The 19,714-nt window shown below is 34.6% G+C and overlaps 3 protein-coding genes across 4 annotated transcripts; 2 read left to right on the top strand and 1 right to left on the bottom strand.

Annotated features, from left to right (window-relative positions):
* Positions 1 to 922: 922 nt before the first annotated feature.
* Positions 923 to 9,404, top strand: LOC146148174 (something about silencing protein 10-like). The gene is made up of 13 exons (XM_083388021.1): positions 923 to 1,080; positions 2,147 to 2,204; positions 3,201 to 3,308; positions 3,390 to 3,476; positions 3,596 to 3,683; positions 3,799 to 3,905; positions 4,377 to 4,523; positions 4,629 to 4,841; positions 4,911 to 5,008; positions 6,176 to 6,287; positions 6,498 to 6,577; positions 6,673 to 6,736; positions 7,008 to 9,404. The coding sequence occupies exons 1-13, from the start codon at positions 938 to 940 to the stop codon at positions 7,203 to 7,205; spliced, it is 1,503 nt and encodes a 500-aa protein (XP_083244147.1). The 5' UTR covers positions 923 to 937; the 3' UTR covers positions 7,206 to 9,404.
* A 727-nt stretch (positions 9,405 to 10,131) lies between these two features.
* LOC146148173 (6-phosphogluconate dehydrogenase, decarboxylating-like) lies at positions 10,132 to 16,522 on the top strand. 2 transcript variants are annotated; one of them, XM_083387081.1, is made up of 13 exons: positions 10,132 to 10,424; positions 10,595 to 10,628; positions 10,912 to 10,953; positions 11,207 to 11,386; positions 11,510 to 11,694; positions 12,345 to 12,414; positions 12,492 to 12,626; positions 13,791 to 13,980; positions 14,095 to 14,222; positions 14,294 to 14,427; positions 14,542 to 14,641; positions 14,802 to 14,924; positions 15,071 to 16,522. In XM_083387081.1, exons 1-13 carry the CDS (start codon positions 10,411 to 10,413, stop codon positions 15,188 to 15,190), a joined length of 1,455 nt encoding a protein of 484 aa, XP_083243207.1. In that variant the 5' UTR covers positions 10,132 to 10,410; the 3' UTR covers positions 15,191 to 16,522. The 2 variants fall into 2 exon arrangements, with proteins under 2 accessions (XP_083243207.1, XP_083243208.1); XM_083387082.1 differs by lacking the exon at positions 10,132 to 10,424 and having other exon boundaries at positions 10,593 to 10,628; positions 11,207 to 11,382; positions 11,572 to 11,694.
* LOC146148172 (ribonuclease P protein subunit p21-like) lies at positions 14,984 to 18,668 on the bottom strand. Its single transcript, XM_083387083.1, has 5 exons — positions 18,533 to 18,668; positions 18,189 to 18,313; positions 18,020 to 18,120; positions 17,452 to 17,534; positions 14,984 to 16,263 (listed from the first exon to the last, which is right to left on the bottom strand). Exons 2-5 carry the CDS (start codon positions 18,255 to 18,257, stop codon positions 16,127 to 16,129), a joined length of 390 nt encoding a protein of 129 aa, XP_083243209.1. The 5' UTR covers positions 18,258 to 18,313; positions 18,533 to 18,668; the 3' UTR covers positions 14,984 to 16,126.
* Between the last annotated feature and the right edge of the window lie 1,046 nt (positions 18,669 to 19,714).

The raw sequence follows: 19,714 nt of genomic DNA, 5'->3' as shown, positions 1-19,714 counted from the left end.
TTAGGGTGTCGGTTAGTGTTTGGGTGTGGGTAGGTCAAGTAATATTGTTTAACACTATTACTGGACTCACCCAAACCCAAACGCTAACCGGCACCCTAACCCAAATAATGTTCGTTGTGGTAGGATTCTAGACGAGCGCCGTTTTTTTAGATTATTATAAAAAAATATTGTATAATCTAAATTAGTGACAGATTCGCTATTGACGATAAATATTTCAGTAATTTCAAAATTTTTTTTTTTATAGAATCGAAATTTCAGTAAACGTCATGTTCAGTAAAATGTTTTATAAAGCAGAAATCTTAAATCTAAAGCATCAAGCAAGTCCCTTTATGCAACTTTATACTGCATTAAGCTTTTAATGTTGATTTTTTGACCAAAAGTATTGAATATTTTCAAAAATCATTTTTAGATTATTTTTTAGATTTCTCCATAAAAATCTAGATGTTTTTAGATTATTTTTTTGGTAAATCTAGATGATTACTGTGAGAAAAAAATGGCAACTATGGATTTATTGTTTACTCGCACCAAAGTGTAAATGCTAAATGTGCTGTTCCGCGATTATCTTGGCGGTCAGCAGTTCGATTGTCTGTAGCTACTTAAGGCTGCTATCCGCTTGTAAACGGACCTCTTCTCAGTTAACCTGTTGTGCGGTTGACAGCGCTGTGCTGTTCACAGCGTTGTGTTGTTAACAGTGTTGATTGTCCTCCTTCTATAGTTTCAACTGGTTGTTCGCTTATCAGATAATACAATTAATAATCACCAGAGGTATTGTGGTTGGCTAACGAGTTATACGCACGCAACCTTCAAGCAACCTTAAGTTTATTTATTTCATTATTGCTTTTCTCACAGAAAAAACACTAACCGACACCCTAACCCAAATGTGTTGCTTTATTAGTTATTTTAATACTGTGGTAGGATTGTAGACCAGCGCCAAGGAATGTTTGCAACTTGCAAGCCATTGCCTAAAGATACTTTCTGTCTTTGTTTAGGACTTGTTTTAGGTCGTTTGAAGATTGTCAAGAAACAACTAACATTGGGAAAACTAGTTATGGTTAAACGGAAATATCAATCATCTAGCAGGTAAATAGTTTAAAAACTAAGTAATTATAATTGTAATCTGCAGTGTTGTAAACAAGTCATTCTGAAATGACGAAAGGTCCCAGTCAAGTCATTTGTAAAATAACTAAAGTCTAGTTAAGTCATATATGTAAATTATACAAGTCTTTTTAAATTTAAATAACAGGTCAAGTCCCAGTCAAGTCATAATTAAAGCAAGTCAATTCCAAGTTAAGTCCTTGTCATAAAAATTACACTTTAAGCTATTAAAATTGGGTAAATTTGTCTGATTATGAGCAAATACCTTAACTAAAAATACCATACGTCCAATATACAGTAGGCAAATTGATTTATGTGAAACAATTAAGATAAATAACCCTGTTTTACACAAAAAAAAGCTTAATGAAAACACTTTATTTTAACCCAAGAGATTTGTTTAATAGACGTAAATCAAGTCAAGTCATTTTAAAACTTGATTTTTAGTCATTACATCAGCGGTATCTGTATGGTGATCCTATACTTTTATGATTGTGTTCGTTTTTAAAATCATTTAAATTAATTTATTATATGGGTAAACAGTTTCAGGAGACTGTGTCTATAGGCCATTTGACCAGATCGTTGTTTTATGCTTGCGCCTGTTAGTGATAATATGTGGATTTGAAATACTATCCGGGTTGATAGCTAATAATGATAATACAAACAAAGTTAGTCATGTGATGGTATATACATTAAAACAATAGCAAAATGAACAGTTTGGGTTTAATGTTATGAAGTTTTGGTGTAATGTCAAATTATATACTGCTCAACAGAGATTTTATGAAAAAAGTTTGTGCAGACACAATAATTGTTTAATTGCAGAGCTAAATATTTATGCCCTCTTGGCATAAAATACTCCTAGTGTGCATAAAACCCTGCCTGCTCAGTTGGACACCTAAAAATGTTGCGAAATTTTTCATGAAATTCAGATTTATATGGTGTGAATTAGTAGTTCAGCTTTGTAATCCACTTTATGGTGTACATTGACGGAGAACTATTTATTTTAAGGTTAATGCAATAACCTACAATAAGTTTGTTAAAAACATCTATTTAGAAAAACTAAGAAAAATAGCAAGGAACAAGATGATGTTGTTGAAGAACAACCTGATCTAGTAAGTTGTTGACATGACATAATTTGATTCTAAATTTTGTTACTCTATGTATATATTTTAGGGAATATTTTTTTCTAATTGGCAAGTAGCAACGGAGTGAGGTTAATTTCACTCCGACCTAACTAAATGGCTATTTTACACATTGTGTGAACTAAAAGATTATATATATATAGATTATTAACTATTTTCAGAAATCCTAAATTCTATAATAATTTGGTATAACCACTACTTTTAAGAAATAGATATTATCCTTTTTAGGGTACTGTGTTGTTAGGAGTGTTCCAAAGAATGGTTAATAGTTTAATTGTAACAAATTCATGGTTGTAGTGGAGGAAGGGGGGTGTCTAAAGAGTCTTGGCACCCCCATGAACTCCCACTAAATTATGTTTACAAAAACTAAAACAAGGCAACCATAGGTGCCGAACTTTCAAAATTCCAGGGCATTTTTTTAAATCAGTGCAAAATGCTTTCTTATCAGTATCACAAACAAAACTAAGTGGAGACTGCCAGCGCTTTCCTATATCATTAATGCGTTGTGTCTCTTGTCCTAGTTGTAATACAAAATATAACACCTAGGCATTGTGACACCGCAATTCGGCATAGTTCCATGTGCAATTGAAATTGACTTAAATGTGTAAAAGATTTGAAATTATTTATATTTTTCAATTTTTTTTTTCGCTATACAATGCACTATACAATGTTTTCCTGATGCTACATAAGTATAGCAATCAAAAAATATTGAACCACTGTCCTGAGCTAAAAGTCTTTTACTCAAAATGATATCTGTTTCATTGCTACATAAATATATATATTTATATTACATTTCCATCAAAATGTTTTAGGATATAAACCAAAATATTTTAAATGAGCTTATTTTATTAATGAGGAAAACACAAACTTTAGTAGTACAACGCATGCTGTAACCTTTTTTCAGTGAATATTGCTTGTTGTATTGCAGAATTGTATATTAAGTATATATATTTGTATTGTTTTTAGGAAGATGAAGAGTTTGTTTACGATGAAGTTGACAAATTCCATAGAAGAAATGAAAGGGACGTTCTCGGAGAAGATGAATCGGATTTAAGTTTGGACGACATTGAAGAAGTTTGTCTTATTTATACCATAAGAACACTACAAAAATATGTTTTAAAAGTTTATAAATATTTTTTGTTATAAAATTTACAGGATGAGGAAGTTCTTGGAATTGATGATGAAGATAAAAGCAGTGAATTTTCTGACAATGAAGAAGAAAACGAATACAATGATGGTCTGGTACTAACTTTAGAGTATTTACTATTTACCCTTAGCTAAGATAAGGCTTCTAACAAATATATATTTATTGGTTTTTGTGCTTATACTTTTGCCATGTTAAAATTTTGTCTAATTTGTAGATTTTTCTTACAGATGTTCCCAGCAGCAATGCATGGGGGAAAAGGAGATCCACATTCTATGGAGCTGAAAAGTTAGATGGATTGCAAGGTTTGTTAAATGTGTTAAATATGTTACTAAGTTGAACAGTTGTTGCTTGCTTAGAAAAATAAATATCCACTAAATAACCGTTTAACAATAATATGCTGTTTACATTACCAAACAGGTTTTGACAGAGATGATGTGCAAGATGAGGAAGAGAAAGAAGCTCTTCGTATCCAACAAAGACTTGTACAAGAAATTGATGAGGACCAATTTGAAAATTTTACATTAGTAAGCAATAGGCTTAACACACCATCAAATTTTGTGCAACTGCAACTCATTCATGTTAATACTCTTTTACATTCTTTTTTAAGGAATATCCAATGCAAATTAGCTACCATTATTTATATATACATCTGTTAATTTATTGAAAAAATCATATAACCGATTTTTAGTCTAATTAGAATATCTAGATCAGTGGTTCAAAACCTTTTGGCAGATCGCCTTTTCAATAGCTGAAGTTGTATAAAAACATCAACTATTACCAAAAAACATTAATTGTCCAAAAGACTTATTTAAGCGCACTAGTCAAGTCCAAGACTTCAGTCATTACAGCACTGCAATTTAGCACAGGAAGCATTCACATTCTTCCATTTAATAACTACTGTTCAAGATCATTACAATTATCTCACAAATATTTAACATACCATGTTGGGTATGTCGAATTTTTTTAATTATATGCTATTCAACTTCCTTTATCAGGTTGGTCAAAAACAGGAAATCAATCTTAACAACATTAAGGAAGTAGATCAAGTGGAAACTGATGTTAGTAATCTTTCCAATAAAGCACAATGGAAGCTGCTAAAGCAGGAAGCACCGGAGCTAAAGGACCTTATAACAGACTTCAAGGTTTGTTATATTACGAAGATTTCATTTTTGCATTTTGGGCTTGTTTAGACCTACATCCATCCAACCTGTTTCGCTTTTTAGTAAAATATGTATGTTCTTTTAAAGGTTCGTTCTGCTGAGCTTGAGAATCGCCTTGGTCCCCTTATGAATTTGGTCAAACAAAACAAAGTTGTTGGCAATGGTGCTGCGTTTATTAACACCTGCTACAATCTGCATCTTTCATACCTTATTAACATCTCGTTTTACATGTCACTAAAGAGCAAGAAGATTCCAGTACACAACCACCCTGTGATAAAACGGCTTGTTGAGTTTCGCACAGTATGTATACTTTATCTTGCTTTTCGGCAACTGTTTTTATCTGATTTAATCAGTCTGAAAATTTAACAGTTAATCAATCGACTGGAACCGATCTGTGAAAAGCTGGCTGGCGAAATCGATGACATTTTATTAGATGGAGAATCTTCACTTGCAGTGCAATCCAACAGGTATTAACCTTTATGCCTAGATATTTCGCGCACTACTGATGTGTGGTTGACAAAACGTTATGTAAGTTAATATCTGTCAAAAACAATATTTTGCCAACTTCGATTTGAGTGTAAGACAGAAGAAGCATAGCAAATGTTCAAAAATTGTGCTGCTGTTTATTGAATCTAGGTGTAAATTACCGTTACTATACAGCAGTGCTTTTTAACCTTTTTGCTGAAGTGGAACCCTATGGAAACATTTCACTGGCTCGAGAAACCTGTTACGTGTTCATCAACACTTAAACACCTAAATTAATTAATTGCCATAAGCCAAATCTTAGAGTTCATTAAGTGATTTTACGATGTGATAAATAGGGTTTTAGACTACGCGTTTCAGCTTTCGTTTGCCAAATATGTTCTTCAGATACATAATATCATATTTGATGATCTGCTTTAGTTCGCCTCGTTTCAAACTTGACATGTATCCTTTAATCTCGTAATCTATAACTGTCAGTCTTGTGGGCGATGTTCTCACGTTCTGCAAAACAAGCCATTTGTTTTGCTGGCGTCTGACTCCCGCTGCAAATTGGCCTTAGAATAGCCGCTGTAATGCCTAAGCCATGTTATTGCACCAACTCGAGGAACCCCAGTGTAATAAACACACCCCTATTAGCCACACAATTTAGAAATTGCGGAACCCCTGGCCTGTACTAGTGGAACCCTTATGTTCCGCGGAACCCTGGTTGAAAACCACTGCTATACAACAATCAAGTCTAGACCAGTGGTTCACAAAATTTTATGCTTCAAGGCTCCCTTAGAAAGGCTATCAACCCACGTGGAATGCACCTACTTTTAAAAAATTAGCTAATCAGTCATTTTAAATTAACTTAGTTGCATAACATTCTCGCTCAATATTGGCCTAAAATTGACGTTGAGTAACCCTGGCACGTACTTTATGCGTTTTACTATGGAATGTTTCTTTGGCAACTTAACACTTTTAAGGCAATTGCGAAATCTCCTTACCTTGCATTACACGTTTTGGGCTATGGTTTAGGGCCATGGTTGAGAAAGCCTGGCCTAGACTGTAGACCAGTCCTCTTCACCTCGTGTTGTATGTTATTTGGTTGCGAGTTTATCTGTGATTCTTTCTTTAACGATAATTAATTATTATATGTGATCTTGCTTTAGCGATTTCTCTGCATCAGATGACAGCATGGATGAGGAAAGTGATGATAGGGAATCTATTTTGTCCATTGAATCCAATGAAGATCAAATAAATGTAAATCAAAATGAAAATAAGGTACAAGTAAAATTATGGTAATTGTTTTTGTTGCCATTACTAACCATATTTTTTCCCAAACTATTAGGGCGGGGATTGTGTTGTAAGAGAAAGAATGTTTTTTAGTTACTACTTTTATCCAGAACTTAAACTTATGTTGAGTATAATTGTTTAGCAGTTTTTATGCTAGCAGATCTCTTATGGTCTATTTTTTTTGTTTTTGTTTGGTAGAATTCTAGTCGGATGGCTGCTGTGCGATATTATACCGCTTTACAAGAGCGTCTGATAAAATCGTCGGAAGACAAGCTGAGGTAACAAGCGTGATGTAAAATTTTTCTGGCTTAAATAAAGTTTATATCATTTTAAATTAGTGACTAAAATGTGCCTTTTTATAACCTGTTTTAAGCCCTGTTGAAAATGATACATCTGTTGCTAACGATACCGAAGACAGAAGAGCAATAAATTACAAGGTGAGCCAATTTTAATAAATACAGGCGGTTACGTTTTTTGTTTTACTAATTTATTAGTAAAATTAGGTTATGTTAATTTTTGTTGGTATTTTTTAGCTACCTTGGAGGGTTTGTTTTGAGATTTCCACTGATTTCCTTAAAGTCTTATTCTTCAAGATGCAAAAATGAAACTCGTACTTGACTACCTTATACTTTAACAATATTTACACTATATTATATCCAGTTGATTCCAAAGTAAGGTACCGTTCACTTGTCATCGCATACCGTTTAGATGAGCAAGAATGAAGGTCTAAAGGGCAAAAAGCGAAAGATCGACCGCAACCCTCGCGTTAAGCACCGTGAGAAGTTCCGCAAGGCGAAAATTAAGAGGAAGAGTCAGGTTCGCGTCCACAAGCCAGAAATCAACAAATACGGCGGAGAGGCGTCGGGAATAAGAGCCGGCGTCGTTCGCAGCGTGCGCATCGGATAACCACTTTATTTACTCGTCTTTTTCCTTTCATGACAACTTTTACTTGTGTGACGTGGCCAGCATGAATATACTGAGGGGTAACAAAAATGTTTACAGCACCCAAATCATACAACGAAATGATAACGTCATTACAGCGCCATTACCAAAAATTAAGTAATTTTGTACCTGTATGATGGAATCACAATTGCATTAAGGTTTGTTATTATTTATGTAGTCGCCCATGCAAGGATCCAAACCAGGGAGGGGTAATTAATTATTTTTTGACAAGGAGGCGCATGAGGAACAGGAAAATTTTGGGCATGATTAAACTTTTTGGCTTTAAATTGTGACGCTATCAACCAGTCAATAGATTAAAGTACGACGTCACAACGTCGTAGCGTTAATATAACGATTTGGTCATTTCTCTGGCAAAACTTTGAAATAACGGGACCAGAGAACCAAGTTACGTTCTTGATCAAGTTGTGAGCAGTCGCTTTTCGAGAAGCTTGGTCATCGGCATTCCAATTCGTAGGCAAATGCTTTCAGTCACAGACACAAATGTAGTCTTCTATTTTTAACATAATTTTTATTAGTTAACAAGCTCTACAAAACAATCGTCAAAGTCCGTCCAAAAATAATACAAGAGCAGTCTTGCAAACCTAGCTCTCACTTCACAGTTCGCGATAGCCTTACGGCATGCATAGAAATCTAATCCAAGACGCGTAATCATGTGCTTTTCTGGACCCGACAAAGGTGACTTAGGTCTACAGTACCTAGCATCCGAAAGACCTGTACACTTTTATCATTTGTCGCCGCACGCAGGTTGCACACCGACCCTCGACGCCTCTGCGAAAACGTTCGTACGTCATGTAGTCGATGCAGAAGTTGTTTTGATTGACTCCAGAACAGGCAGTTATAGTTACGGATATTTTTTCCTCTGCGAATTAAACGCTCTGCACTGTGCTTAGTCTAAACTCATCTTCCGGAACGCTTCTGATGATTCCAAGCAGGCCTTCTAGTTCTTCTAAAGAAATATCTTGAGAGATCTTCAACCAAAATCGATTACATCACCGACTCACTTCGTCAGTCTGAATCCTCTCATCTAAAGCAGATCTCGCAGGTCCTTAACGAACTTGTTTCCAGTCACTTCGTTCGGAGATGTAGCCAAACAATAATCCACATAAAACTTCTTCGGGGCAATGAATTTGCTATATTTGTGGGCTGACAGATGTACTTTTATTCGGTGTTCAACTGCGGGTTCGCTTTGGCCCCTCAAACTGCAAATTATGGGTCCTTAAACTGCCAATTTAATCTACGTAAATGCGAGCTTCGTGCAAATCCATCTGTTTTGTGTTTTGAATTGCTTTCGTACGCAATATGGCATTTCAATGGGTTAACCTTAGGGGCGCACAACCTTTAACTATTGACGAATGACTGTCACCTAAACAGTCTGTACGGTATTTCTTACGGTCGCCAGTACAGGAACCCAACAATATCATACAAGAGGCGATATTTCGGTATTCGTCCGATACTAAAGGGTAGTAGGCCTATCGTATCGGCGCTGATTCAAAGTATTTTATCCATTACTAGCGACCCGATGCAGTGGTTTTTAACTTGAAATGCAATAGGTAACCAAACTTGTCAACGCTAAAGCGATCTTTGCCTAATAACATGAAACATTAGACTTAGAGTTTTTTTATTTTTGCTTATATGAATAGGCTACTATTTTCAAATACTATGCCACAAATTACTTCGTAAGTTAGGTAAGTTCAAATTAGGAATACCTTTTTGGAAACCTGGCGAATTGGGAGCGTGATGATGTATGCATTGCTGTAAGCGACGACAGTGAATATAAGTTTGAGAACCACTGGAAACTGATTTTGCCAATATCATCTTAATAGATGATATAATATCTCAAGTAGGTTATTGTGCAAATATTTTGTGTGTCCAATAAGGCACGTCTCCGACAACTTAAACCAAATAAACGCATATTTTTTTCGCTACACGCGAACGCTTGCTGCTGTCATGTCATAACAGTTGTATTCTCAATTTCATAATTGCAGATAAGTGCACCAATTTTACCGAGAACAGAATGATAACTTGTTTTATGACGCCACGTTGTGACCCAATTTTGGTATTTTTAGATTTCCACAAAATCTTGGATAGGCTACGTCCTTTTTGTTTTATCGCCGGAGATCAGTCTTACCTATTTTAATTGTTTGACATCTTTTAAGGCCTATAAAATTGCATGAATATATTTTGCAAATAAGTTTGTGTTTGACTAGTGTTGTTTTCAAAGTGTTTCTAAGTTACAACCCTGTATAAAGCTAACCGACACTTAAAAAGGCTGCCGTAGGCTACTTAAAAAACCCAGCTAGCCGTAGAAGCCTCGTCACTGCCTATGTGACAAGCATCTTCCTTTTAACGCGACCATAATAAATTGAGCCTAGGATTTTCCCCACCTAAAGCACGCTTCGCTGCTTCTAATTCGAGGAAACTAGTATAAAAATGATGTCAAGTTAATAGTAGCCTACGGACCGGACGCTGGATTTGTGAAGTGATGCTTGTCAAACGGTGTTTTGAAATTATAGAAGAGAGAAACGTTTACGACTCAAAAAGCATCTATTTGATTTAAAGAAAGTAATAGGATGACACATTTCTTAGCTACGTCCTTTAGCTTGTTTTATCACTCGTTTGTTGTGGTACCATCATTCTATTTGGAGCTGGTAGAAAGACGAACACAGCGCACAGCGGGTTTCTTGTGTTTTGATTCGTAATGATATCCGGTCAATGTGGTGTTGACATATTGAACGTTTGATGTGGACAACTCGCAAAATATGTTTAATCGTTATTGAATTGTTCAAACCTAGTAAATAGTTTTGATCGTTTATGTGGCACGATGTTGACTTCAATAACTGCTCTCTATTTGCTGGGTGTAAAAGTAAACATGACGTCACATAATAATGTGCGGTGCCGGCATGATGTAGCACAATAGGTTCATGATGCTGCACAGCGCATCAAACAATTCAAATTTTTTTTGTCACTCCTTAGTTTTCGCTGCTATGACACTAACAATTTAACTGACGGAAGTAATAATCCGTTCGCTTTACTTTAGGATCGACGCATATAATGCCATAAGCTTCTGTATCGGACGATTTTTTATTTTATTACAGAAACACTAAACAAGTTTTTAATTTGTAAATTTGTTTTTGCAAAAACAAACAACATGGGAGAACCTGTGTAAGTAGACTGATTCATATCATTGTATATAAAACAAACATGTGCATAAAATGATAAAGTTTGTTATTTTCAGTAATATCTAAATTACCTTGTTGTAAAATAAGTATATATATATATTATTAAGTTTTTTTTCTAATTTGTTTGTGTAATTAGTTTTATTTTGTTTTTAGAGCCGATATTGCCTTGATTGGACTTGCGGTTATGGTATGATATAATATAAAAGGTGTTAAAATATACAATATGTCCCTTATAAAGAAATGTTTCAACATAACTGGGATTCAGCAGTGACCATGAGCCAATCTGCATTTTATGGCACTTTTCGCCAAGATCAGTTGTGCACTTTACAATGAGCTGCACAATTTTTTTATCCTCAGTTCTTATAGAGCCAACCAAGCTACCCACCAATACTCTATGGCCTGATTGAATGCACTCTGAGACATAGCAACTTGCTCTTTTTAGATTATAATTGCTTTCTGTCTTTTTTCAGGGTCAAAACATTATTCTCAACATGAATGATCATGGATATGTGGTAAGGAGTTTGTATTTTCGTTTTTTTTTTATTGCTTTTTTATAGTTAGTGGTTTGTGTGTAGTTTTACATGCTTTCATAAACATTTTATGTGAAGTAACACATACATAAAGTTTTGGCTCTTTTGTGTTGGTAAACGTTCTATTTTACCTAAATATAACAATATTTTTCATGTTTAGCCAAACAAAGCTAAAAACAGTTGTGTAGTTTTTTAGACACTATTTTACCAATTTTAATTCATTTTTTATGATCAGGTTTGTGCATACAACCGAACATTAGAAAAAGTTGAACGGTTTCTTGCAAATGAAGCTAAAGGCACTAAAATTGTTGGTGCCAAATCGATAGAGGACATGGTGCAAAAACTAAAGAAACCCCGCCGCATTATGATGCTAGTCAAAGCTGGCCAGGCAGTTGACGATTTCATTGAAAAATTGGTAAACTTCATGTTCCTAAATATTTGCTGTTTATTATCAAAATTGTAATGATCATTAGGTAAACATAACATTCCAAGCATTATAATTAATCCCACCATGGGCATTTTATGTCAAACTTTGCAGGTACCTCATTTAGAAGCTGGTGATATTATAATTGATGGTGGCAACTCAGAGTATTTAGACACAATTCGCAGATGCAAGTACTTAGAGGAGAAGAAACTCATGTTTGTTGGTTCTGGTGTTTCTGGTGGTGAAGATGGTGCAAGATATGGTCCATCTCTTATGCCTGGTGGCTCCACCAATGCCTGGTAATCCTATTTTAACACAATTCAGGTTTATCTGAAAATAAATTTATTGTTATTATCTTCCTGTAGAAAAGAGTGATAGGTATATACCCTTAGTAATTAATTTTATTTATCATTTTTCTAAATAAGTTAAAAGCCTAATTCAGTCTTTGGCAAAACAAGTAATTAAATTTTCCCTCAAATGTTCTAACATTTACAATTCCATCTATATGTAGTACACTAGAAGCAGGGCTGCGGAGCCGGTTAAAAACAACCCGAGTCCGACTTCCAAATGTATGATTTTGTTGAGTCCCGAGTCCAGCTCTTACTCTACAGCCTGTATTTTACCCATTCACGCAACTAACTTAGAGTGACTCATGTTGGTGTCATAATTGATCCACCCGCATTCCATAGTTGAAAAATATTTCACCATTTGCTATTACACTTTTACAACTTACATTTTGCCGCCTTAAGAGTTTTTAAATTTGATACTGCGCATGCGCACGTCAGACTCGGAACTCTGGTAGTTTTACGCGGTCTTACTCGGGTCCGAGTCCGACAAAACAAACCGACTCCGTTGTGACCCGCTTCCGACTCCGCAGCCCTGGCTAGAAGTGGTGATTAACAATTTACTGTGCAACTTTGTATAATTATATAAATACCTTTTGTTCTAGGCCACACATTAAAAACATCTTTCAAGGCATATCTGCCAAAGTTGATGGTGGTGAACCATGTTGTGATTGGGTAAGTTAGGTGTTTTATTAAATATAGAAGATATATTTTAATATAAAGCTATATTCCTACACTTTGGGCTACTTCAGGTGGGAGAAAATGGAGCCGGACATTATGTGAAAATGGTGCACAATGGAATAGAATATGGTGATATGCAGCTCATTTGTGAATCCTACCACATCATGAAAACTATTCTTGGCATGAGTAATGATGAGATGTCAGAGGTAAATTAAAAAAAAATATTGTTTCGGTACCCCTAATTTGTGCTATTTAAATATTTAGAGTTCACTTTTTTTGTTTATACTGTTTGCTTTTCTTGTTTTCATAAATTATTAAGAGAATAGGTTATGGATAGCAGGGTTGTTCCTAAGCAAAAATTTACACTTGCCAGGCGGGCGAGCGGCTATCAATCAGCACTCGCCCGGTCGAAATAACACTCGCCAAAAATGTGGGCACGCCGTCTGCAAATTTACGTCCTAGCGCGGTCATTTCTTGGGTCATCGTTTGCCTGTCTTGTAGTTTCATACGTAAACGTTAGTATATCTTTACATGATGTGTCAGTATCCTGATGAAGACGTTGTGTATTATAGCAGGTCCAAACGTCGATCAATTTTATTATACTGCTGGATGAACAACACTTTGTTATATATTTGCATTTAAACTTATTGTTACCAAAAACTGCAGCAATTGCTATTAATTTCTTAATACAAACGATTAAATAAATACAAAAAAGTAGAATTCTTATCCTGGGTACATCGCAAGTCCAATAAACTTTTCCAAAGGCGTCAACAACTAGGTTAAACATTTAAAAATTAACAACGTTTAAGTTAAACGAAAAACCTTATAACTATTTGCCACTGCCGCAATGACGTCTTTGATTGTTTGCAGTTAAACGTTTTTTTTAAACGGGACAAAGAGTCTTTATTACGATCATACAGCGGGACAAAGAGTCTTTATATCGAGCTTCGAACGTGACTTCGATTAACCTTATTATTTGTGTAGTGTTGAATGTATTTGCGTCTTAGTGTTTAGGTAAATAACTGGCGCTAAGTTATATTTCGCTTAGTAGTTAGTAGTGGTGCTTAACACAAGTTATCCCACACCAACTAAGTGAATTTCTCGCCGAAGGCACTCGCCAGTAGGGCGAGTAGGTGTCAATCAGCACTCGCCAGGAGCGATTTGTACTCGCATTGGCGAGCGGGCGAGTGCGCTCTACTTTTACAAGCTTGCAATGTCTCTTAGGTCTATTTTAAATTTTAAGTTTGTTTTTTACCATTCAACATTATTAAAATTCACACATTTATAAGATTGCATTAATTTGTTTGTAATTAGCTAATTTGTTTACCATGCAAGCGGTATTGTCATAAAAGCAATTTCCTAAATTGTAGGTGTTTTCTGAATGGAACAAAGGGGAACTTGATTCCTTTCTCATTGAAATCACAACAGACATTCTGAAATTTCGTGATACAGACAACACCCATCTGCTTGATAAAATTCGTGACACAGCCGGTCAGAAAGGGACTGGAAAGTGGACTGCTATATCGGCCTTGGACTTTGGAATGCCTCTTACTTTAATTGGTATGTATTGTAGAAAACCATGTTTTTAAAAAGTTTAGTTCAAAATACAAGAAAACAAAACTAACCGACATGGGTATAAAAATATATTTTACACCAGAAATTTTCTTTTTGTAGGAGAGTCTTTTTTTGCAAGATGCCTTTCATCATTGAAAGATGAACGCATTGCAGCATCCAAACACTTAAAAGGGCCAAATGTCAACTTTACAGGAGACAAAAAGGAGTTCCTTGAGAATTTGAAACAGGTTTATAAAATTTATCTGTGGTAAGCTCATGCATCAAGGGAAATTTAATTATTGTACCCCTATTTTTACAGGCACTTTATGCTTCCAAGATTGTCTCATATGCACAGGGTTTCATGCTAATGAAAAAAGCTGCAAACCATTTTAACTGGAAACTTAACTATGGCGACATAGCTCGCATGTGGCGTGGCGGATGCATTATAAGAAGGTTAGTAGAAAACACCTTTAATTGGCGTTAGCTTGATTAATTTGTAAATGTAGGTGTATTTATACTTCAATAACTTTACTATAAAATAAGAAACTATTTTTTATTGCATTTCAGCGTATTTTTGGGAAAGATTAAGGAAGCTTTTGATAAAAACCCTGACCTTACAAATCTGCTTCTTGCAGATTTCTTCACAAATGCAATTCAGAATGCCCAGGTATATTGCTTAACAGGCTTCTATGAAATATTGTTACTGTTGTGTTTCTATATATTTTACATATATAATAGCACATATATGCATTTTAAATTTCAACTTGGTTGTGAGTGCTGAAACACCTATCTTATGTTTGTCATTTAAATCTTTTTTTATTATTTAGTGTGGTTGGAGAAAAGTTGTTGCATCTGCTGTTGAAAATGGAGTCCCTACTCCATGCCTCAGCACAGCATTAGCTTTCTTTGACGGATACAGACTGGAAAATGTCCCTGCCAACCTTATTCAGGTTGGAATGCTTTCAGATTTAAGGCTTGAAGGAATGTTGTTGACACACTAAATTACTTGTGTTTCTTTAATATATTATGCTGCTGTGAATTATGGTATGCCTTTACAAAGATATATTATTGTAACTTTTATTGTATTACTATTTAGGCTCAAAGAGACTACTTTGGTGCTCACACTTACGAGTTATTAAGTAATCCTGGAAAGTTTCACCACACTAACTGGACTGGGCACGGAGGTCAGATCTCTTCTTCTTCATACAATGCTTAAAACTCAAGTATTTGGAGATCTGCTACACCCATGCACTTCACTAAACCGTTTATACTAACCAAAAAATGTATTGCACACTTCATCAAAACTAAATATATATATACAAAACTCTACATAAATATACACCTTGTTGTATTTGGTTAAAAAAAACATACAATCATTACTTTACAGACAGACAATGTAAATTTATTCAATTGACAATTACAGACTTTCAAGTTCAATTGACAATTACAGATTATTTTTTGTGTGGCAGTGTATTTTTGAACATATTATGCATAATTATGTTTAAACTAGTTCACTAACATATTGTTGCAATTTTCCACTTATTTGTACTCGAGTATATGCAGAATAAACTATCTTTAGAATAACCTGAGAGGGATTTTACAACCCTGAATATCAAGTAAAGCTGAGTTACTAAGTAACAGATTTAAAGTGCCAAAAGGTTTGCTTTATGTTTAGCACACTAATCTCTAAAGATGGCAGATTAACAGCAATGTGAATTGTGATGATTAACTAATGCTTGGTAAAAAGTGTCATCTAAATGTCAAAATTGGGAGGCTATGGTACACTATAATGGTAGTGCTCTAAGAGTAAAACATACAATTTAAATCGGTACTTTTTGTAAAAAAATTTTTGGAAAACAATATTACAGGTTGTAAAGTTCAACTAACGATGACTTAAATGTGTAGTGGTATTTTTTATCATTCGCCAGATACCACTATATGTGATGTTGGCTCACTGAAGTCATTGGGCGATTAATTAATTTCTACTTGGAAACTGATTTCAGTAAACTGAGATAGTTAGTGTCTGTGAACTGTGATGTTGACACTAAAATGTGTAGATATTAAACATACATGATATTTGTATAGTTGAATGGAGTATATCATCTTGTTTAGTCTTTGTAAATTCTGGTTTTCTTCATCACTAGAAGAAATTTTACGTAAATTGAAAGTCCACAACCTCAGTAATATTTTCTTGCCTTTCATGACACAAAATATAATTTGGATTGATGAGGATGCTTTTGTCTGATTTACATTCCAGACACTTGCTTGTCATAAATTTAGGTCTTTTTCCTAAAAATATGAAGTTATTCGTTTATACCAGTTATTGGCAAACTGTGGGCCACAAGCTATTTTTTATTATTTCAGTTTTATCACTTAGTGGTGGGCCTCCTGATTGCAGTAAAATTGTCGTACTTCATTGTAAAAGTTGGTGTGACAATGAGTTTATATTTTGGCTTATTGTTGCATCAGAGGGCCACCAGGCCATAGCATTGCAAAACTATACTTCTAGCCAAGTTTGACTATGTAAATACATAAATTTTGCACCTTGTGTGTTTTATTTATGCAGTTTATTTAAATCATTTAGCCAAAGGCGCTATACATCGATATGGCATAAACTCTAGAATAGGGTTCCTCTCCGGGATTTCCCGCAAAATAACGATCCTGAATGCCGGGATTTTTTTTATAATCCCAGATAACGTAGCAAAACTTAAACAAAAATGACATTTTTGACTAATATAAAGAAAAAAAATGTTACCAAACCTATTAAAGTCGTTGCTTAAGTTGCTTTTTATTGGCTTACCAGCGGAAAAACGTAATTAAATTTATTTTACCAATAAAAATGCGCCTAGTATGTGCGTGTTTTCTAAAAAAAACAAATAAGGGTGCTGACTTTAATACGAGAACGTCTTGTAAGATTGCAGAAGCAATACTACAGAACATAAATTAGCTCAATTACACGTTTGGAGCTAATATAAAGTAATTTTAAACGTCATAATGACGTAATTAGGGCACGAAAATTTCGTCAGGATTTCCGGGAAGTTTCATTTGTCAATCCTGTTTCCCGGGAGTGAAAAAATCCAGGAAAAAGAGGAACCCTACTCTATAACAGTGGTATTTGTCTTGGGGTATGCGGAGAACTATTTAATAAACACTATTAAACACTTATAATTAAACGAAAAATGAATCAGTAGAAGGAACAAATAGACCCAATGCAATACCAAATGTGTTGATGACATTTGGTTTAGTGAACCATTCATGTTTATGACCTCACTATTACATTTGTTTTAACCTAATAACTGACACATAGTGTCAGTCTCCCAGCCTTGTCTTAGGTAGCCATTTGATAACCTAAGATGAGGATTTCAGGCTGTGATCCGTGACACAAAAAGTTTTCCGACCACTGGCATGTATAATAAGGAGTGTTACTTAAATTATAAATAGTTCAAATTAATTTCTTCATGTCTTTTATTACTGTACCTCTGAAGCGAACTTTACAAGTAACTCCTTCTATAAGTAGCAAACAGCAGCCCCTGCACATACTTCGCTTTACTTGTGGACTCCTTAAACAAAAAACATAAAATCAATACTGATTTTATGTTTCAATTTGTTTTGCAAAGTATAAAAAAGTTAACACATTGTAATTTATATTAAAATATTAACAAAGTGACTAATTAATGATTTTTTATCGATTAGTGATAATAGACGTAATTTAGACTATGATTAAAAGTTAGAACAGTACATGAAACTAAATTCAATTTAGGGTTTTGAAAACAAAGGGTTAACTATTTGCATTGTGTATACAAAATCAAATGAAGTGTTAAAGTAGTAGTTTATCCCCTTAACTGACAACAAACACAAATGATATATATATATTATATATATATATATAATCTTACGTAAAATCAACATTTCAGGTACCTTTTCACAAGTTTTATAACTATTTTTTTTAATTATTCATCCTAATGAATAACATTAAATTTGTTGTTGAATACAAACTAAAAACAAAACCATATCATAATAAGAACAACAATGATTTGTGCCATACAGTCTAACAACATTTTTCATTGCCAAGGTCCTCATTGTCTGCATGTAATATCTTGCCAGCTGAACGTTTGGTGGAGTAAGCTGTAAAGCCAAGTGCGCTGCCTGGAAAAAAAGTTCTGTTCAATTATTTATTTTTCTACAGTTCAAGTTTTGTAGCGAAAATGTATTACCTGAAACAAAAAGTTTAATCTTTCAAAGACATCCCTTTTATGTAAACTTATTTTTTTAGTTTTGCCCATGGTGTATTGTGCTAGGCTATTAGGTTCAGATTTTTTTTATCTGTATTCCGAAAAAGGGCGCTGGTCTAGAATCCTACCACAGTTATAAAATCAACGCACAAAATTTGAGTTAGGCCCTTAGGGTGTCGGTTAGTGTTTGGGTGAGGGTAGGTCAAGTACTATTATATTCTTAATTTAATAATAATACTTGACCCACCCTAACCCAAACGCTAACCCGCACCCTAACCCAAATAATGTTTCGTTGTGGTAGGATTCTAGACCAGCGCCCGAAAAAGTCCTTGAACCAGAACCGAACCTGAACCAAAAAAAATCAAATGATTTGACTCCGTGCCTTAGACTGACGAATAGTTCGGTGAAGAATAATGGGTCGCAACGATAAAAAGGTTGAGAGATAGTAAGTGTCACTCGTGCGGTACAAGCAGTTTGCCCCAATCACCAGGCTAAAGAAACGTAACAAACAGGGAAATACCCTGTTTAGCCAGCCGGACTTATCTGGTTTTGTCCTGTTAATTGTTATGCAACCACGAAAAATCCAAAAATCCAATATTTTATTTTCTGTTATAATTCTTTACAGAACTGAAGTTATATTATTAAATACATACAAATTTGCCGAAAATGTCACTGTTAAATAGCTAAAACCCATTCAAGTTTGTGTGTAAATTTCAGATCTTTAAGGTTTGCATTAGATGTCCTGTATGGTGACTTTAAATTCGGAAGTCTAAATGTTGAACTTAAACAGTTATGAATATTTTCGAATACTGAATGCGAATTAATATTGACTACAAGCCATGGCTCCTATTGAAGTGCATATCGTAGTAGACGGAATACCCGGCGTTGGACAGGTTAATAGCGTATTTAGGCTACTTGTTACAATAATATGCAACCTTTTGCAATAGGCACGATATATTGCCTGCATTCTTTGTAATGCCCCGATTTTAAAGTAGTAGTTTATCCCCTTAACTGACAACAAACACAAATGATATATATATATATATATATATATATATATGAATATATATATATAATCTTACGTAAAATCAACATTTCAGGTACCTTTTCACAAAAAAAAATGTATAAAGCCATCAAGCTATTGATTGTTAATCACCATCGCATATTAGCCTATGGTGTACTGCAGGGCTAAACCTGAATTTGTTTGGCCTGATTCTAGTTTATACTGGATTGAAACCGACTCCATTTGTTAAAGGTTGTTCGAAGGTTGCGTGTTCCAACAGCTTAGCCACAGCAAGGTATTAAACGTATCTGAGTTTATTGAATAACATTAGAACGGCAATCAACTTACAGAAATAGCTTAAGTTCAATGCACAGTAGGCTACTAACAGTCCAGCATAATAACTTCTGTCCATTACATTATTTTAGTTGGGTGAGTTGAGCCACAGTTACGTTCAATTCAGTTAGTTAAGATACTGTAAGTTTCGTTAAGACTAGTTTTGCTTTAT

The sequence above is a fragment of the Ascidiella aspersa genome, chromosome 4, assembly GCF_963924565.1.
Source record: "Ascidiella aspersa chromosome 4, kaAscAspe10.2, whole genome shotgun sequence".
Classification (NCBI taxonomy): Eukaryota; Metazoa; Chordata; class Ascidiacea; order Phlebobranchia; family Ascidiidae; genus Ascidiella; species Ascidiella aspersa.
The sequence above is the reverse complement of the archived record's forward strand: the minus strand, read 5'-3'. Positions and strand labels throughout refer to the sequence as shown.

What these genes read in the sequence shown, in the direction of transcription:
- LOC146148174 (XM_083388021.1), top strand. Translation starts at nt 938, where the DNA reads ATGTTTGCAACTTGCAAGCCATTGCCTAAAGATACTTTCTGTCTTTGT. An exon ending in TTGAAGAACAACCTGATCTA is followed by an intron (nt 2,205 to 3,200) that starts GTAAGTTGTTGA and finishes TATTGTTTTTAG; the next exon opens with GAAGATGAAGAGTTTGTTTA. An exon ending in TAAATCAAAATGAAAATAAG is followed by an intron (nt 6,288 to 6,497) that starts GTACAAGTAAAA and finishes TTTGTTTGGTAG; the next exon opens with AATTCTAGTCGGATGGCTGC.
- LOC146148173 (XM_083387081.1), top strand. An exon ending in TGATTGGACTTGCGGTTATG is followed by an intron (nt 10,629 to 10,911) that starts GTATGATATAAT and finishes GTCTTTTTTCAG; the next exon opens with GGTCAAAACATTATTCTCAA. An exon ending in TCCCTGCCAACCTTATTCAG is followed by an intron (nt 14,925 to 15,070) that starts GTTGGAATGCTT and finishes ATTACTATTTAG; the next exon opens with GCTCAAAGAGACTACTTTGG.
- LOC146148172 (XM_083387083.1), bottom strand. Translation starts at nt 18,257, where the DNA reads ATGGGCAAAACTAAAAAAATAAGTTTACATAAAAGGGATGTCTTTGAA. An exon ending in GATTAAACTTTTTGTTTCAG is followed by an intron (nt 18,121 to 18,188) that starts GTAATACATTTT and finishes CTTTTTTTCCAG; the next exon opens with GCAGCGCACTTGGCTTTACA. An exon ending in TTGTAAAGTTCGCTTCAGAG is followed by an intron (nt 16,264 to 17,451) that starts GTACAGTAATAA and finishes TCATATTTTTAG; the next exon opens with GAAAAAGACCTAAATTTATG.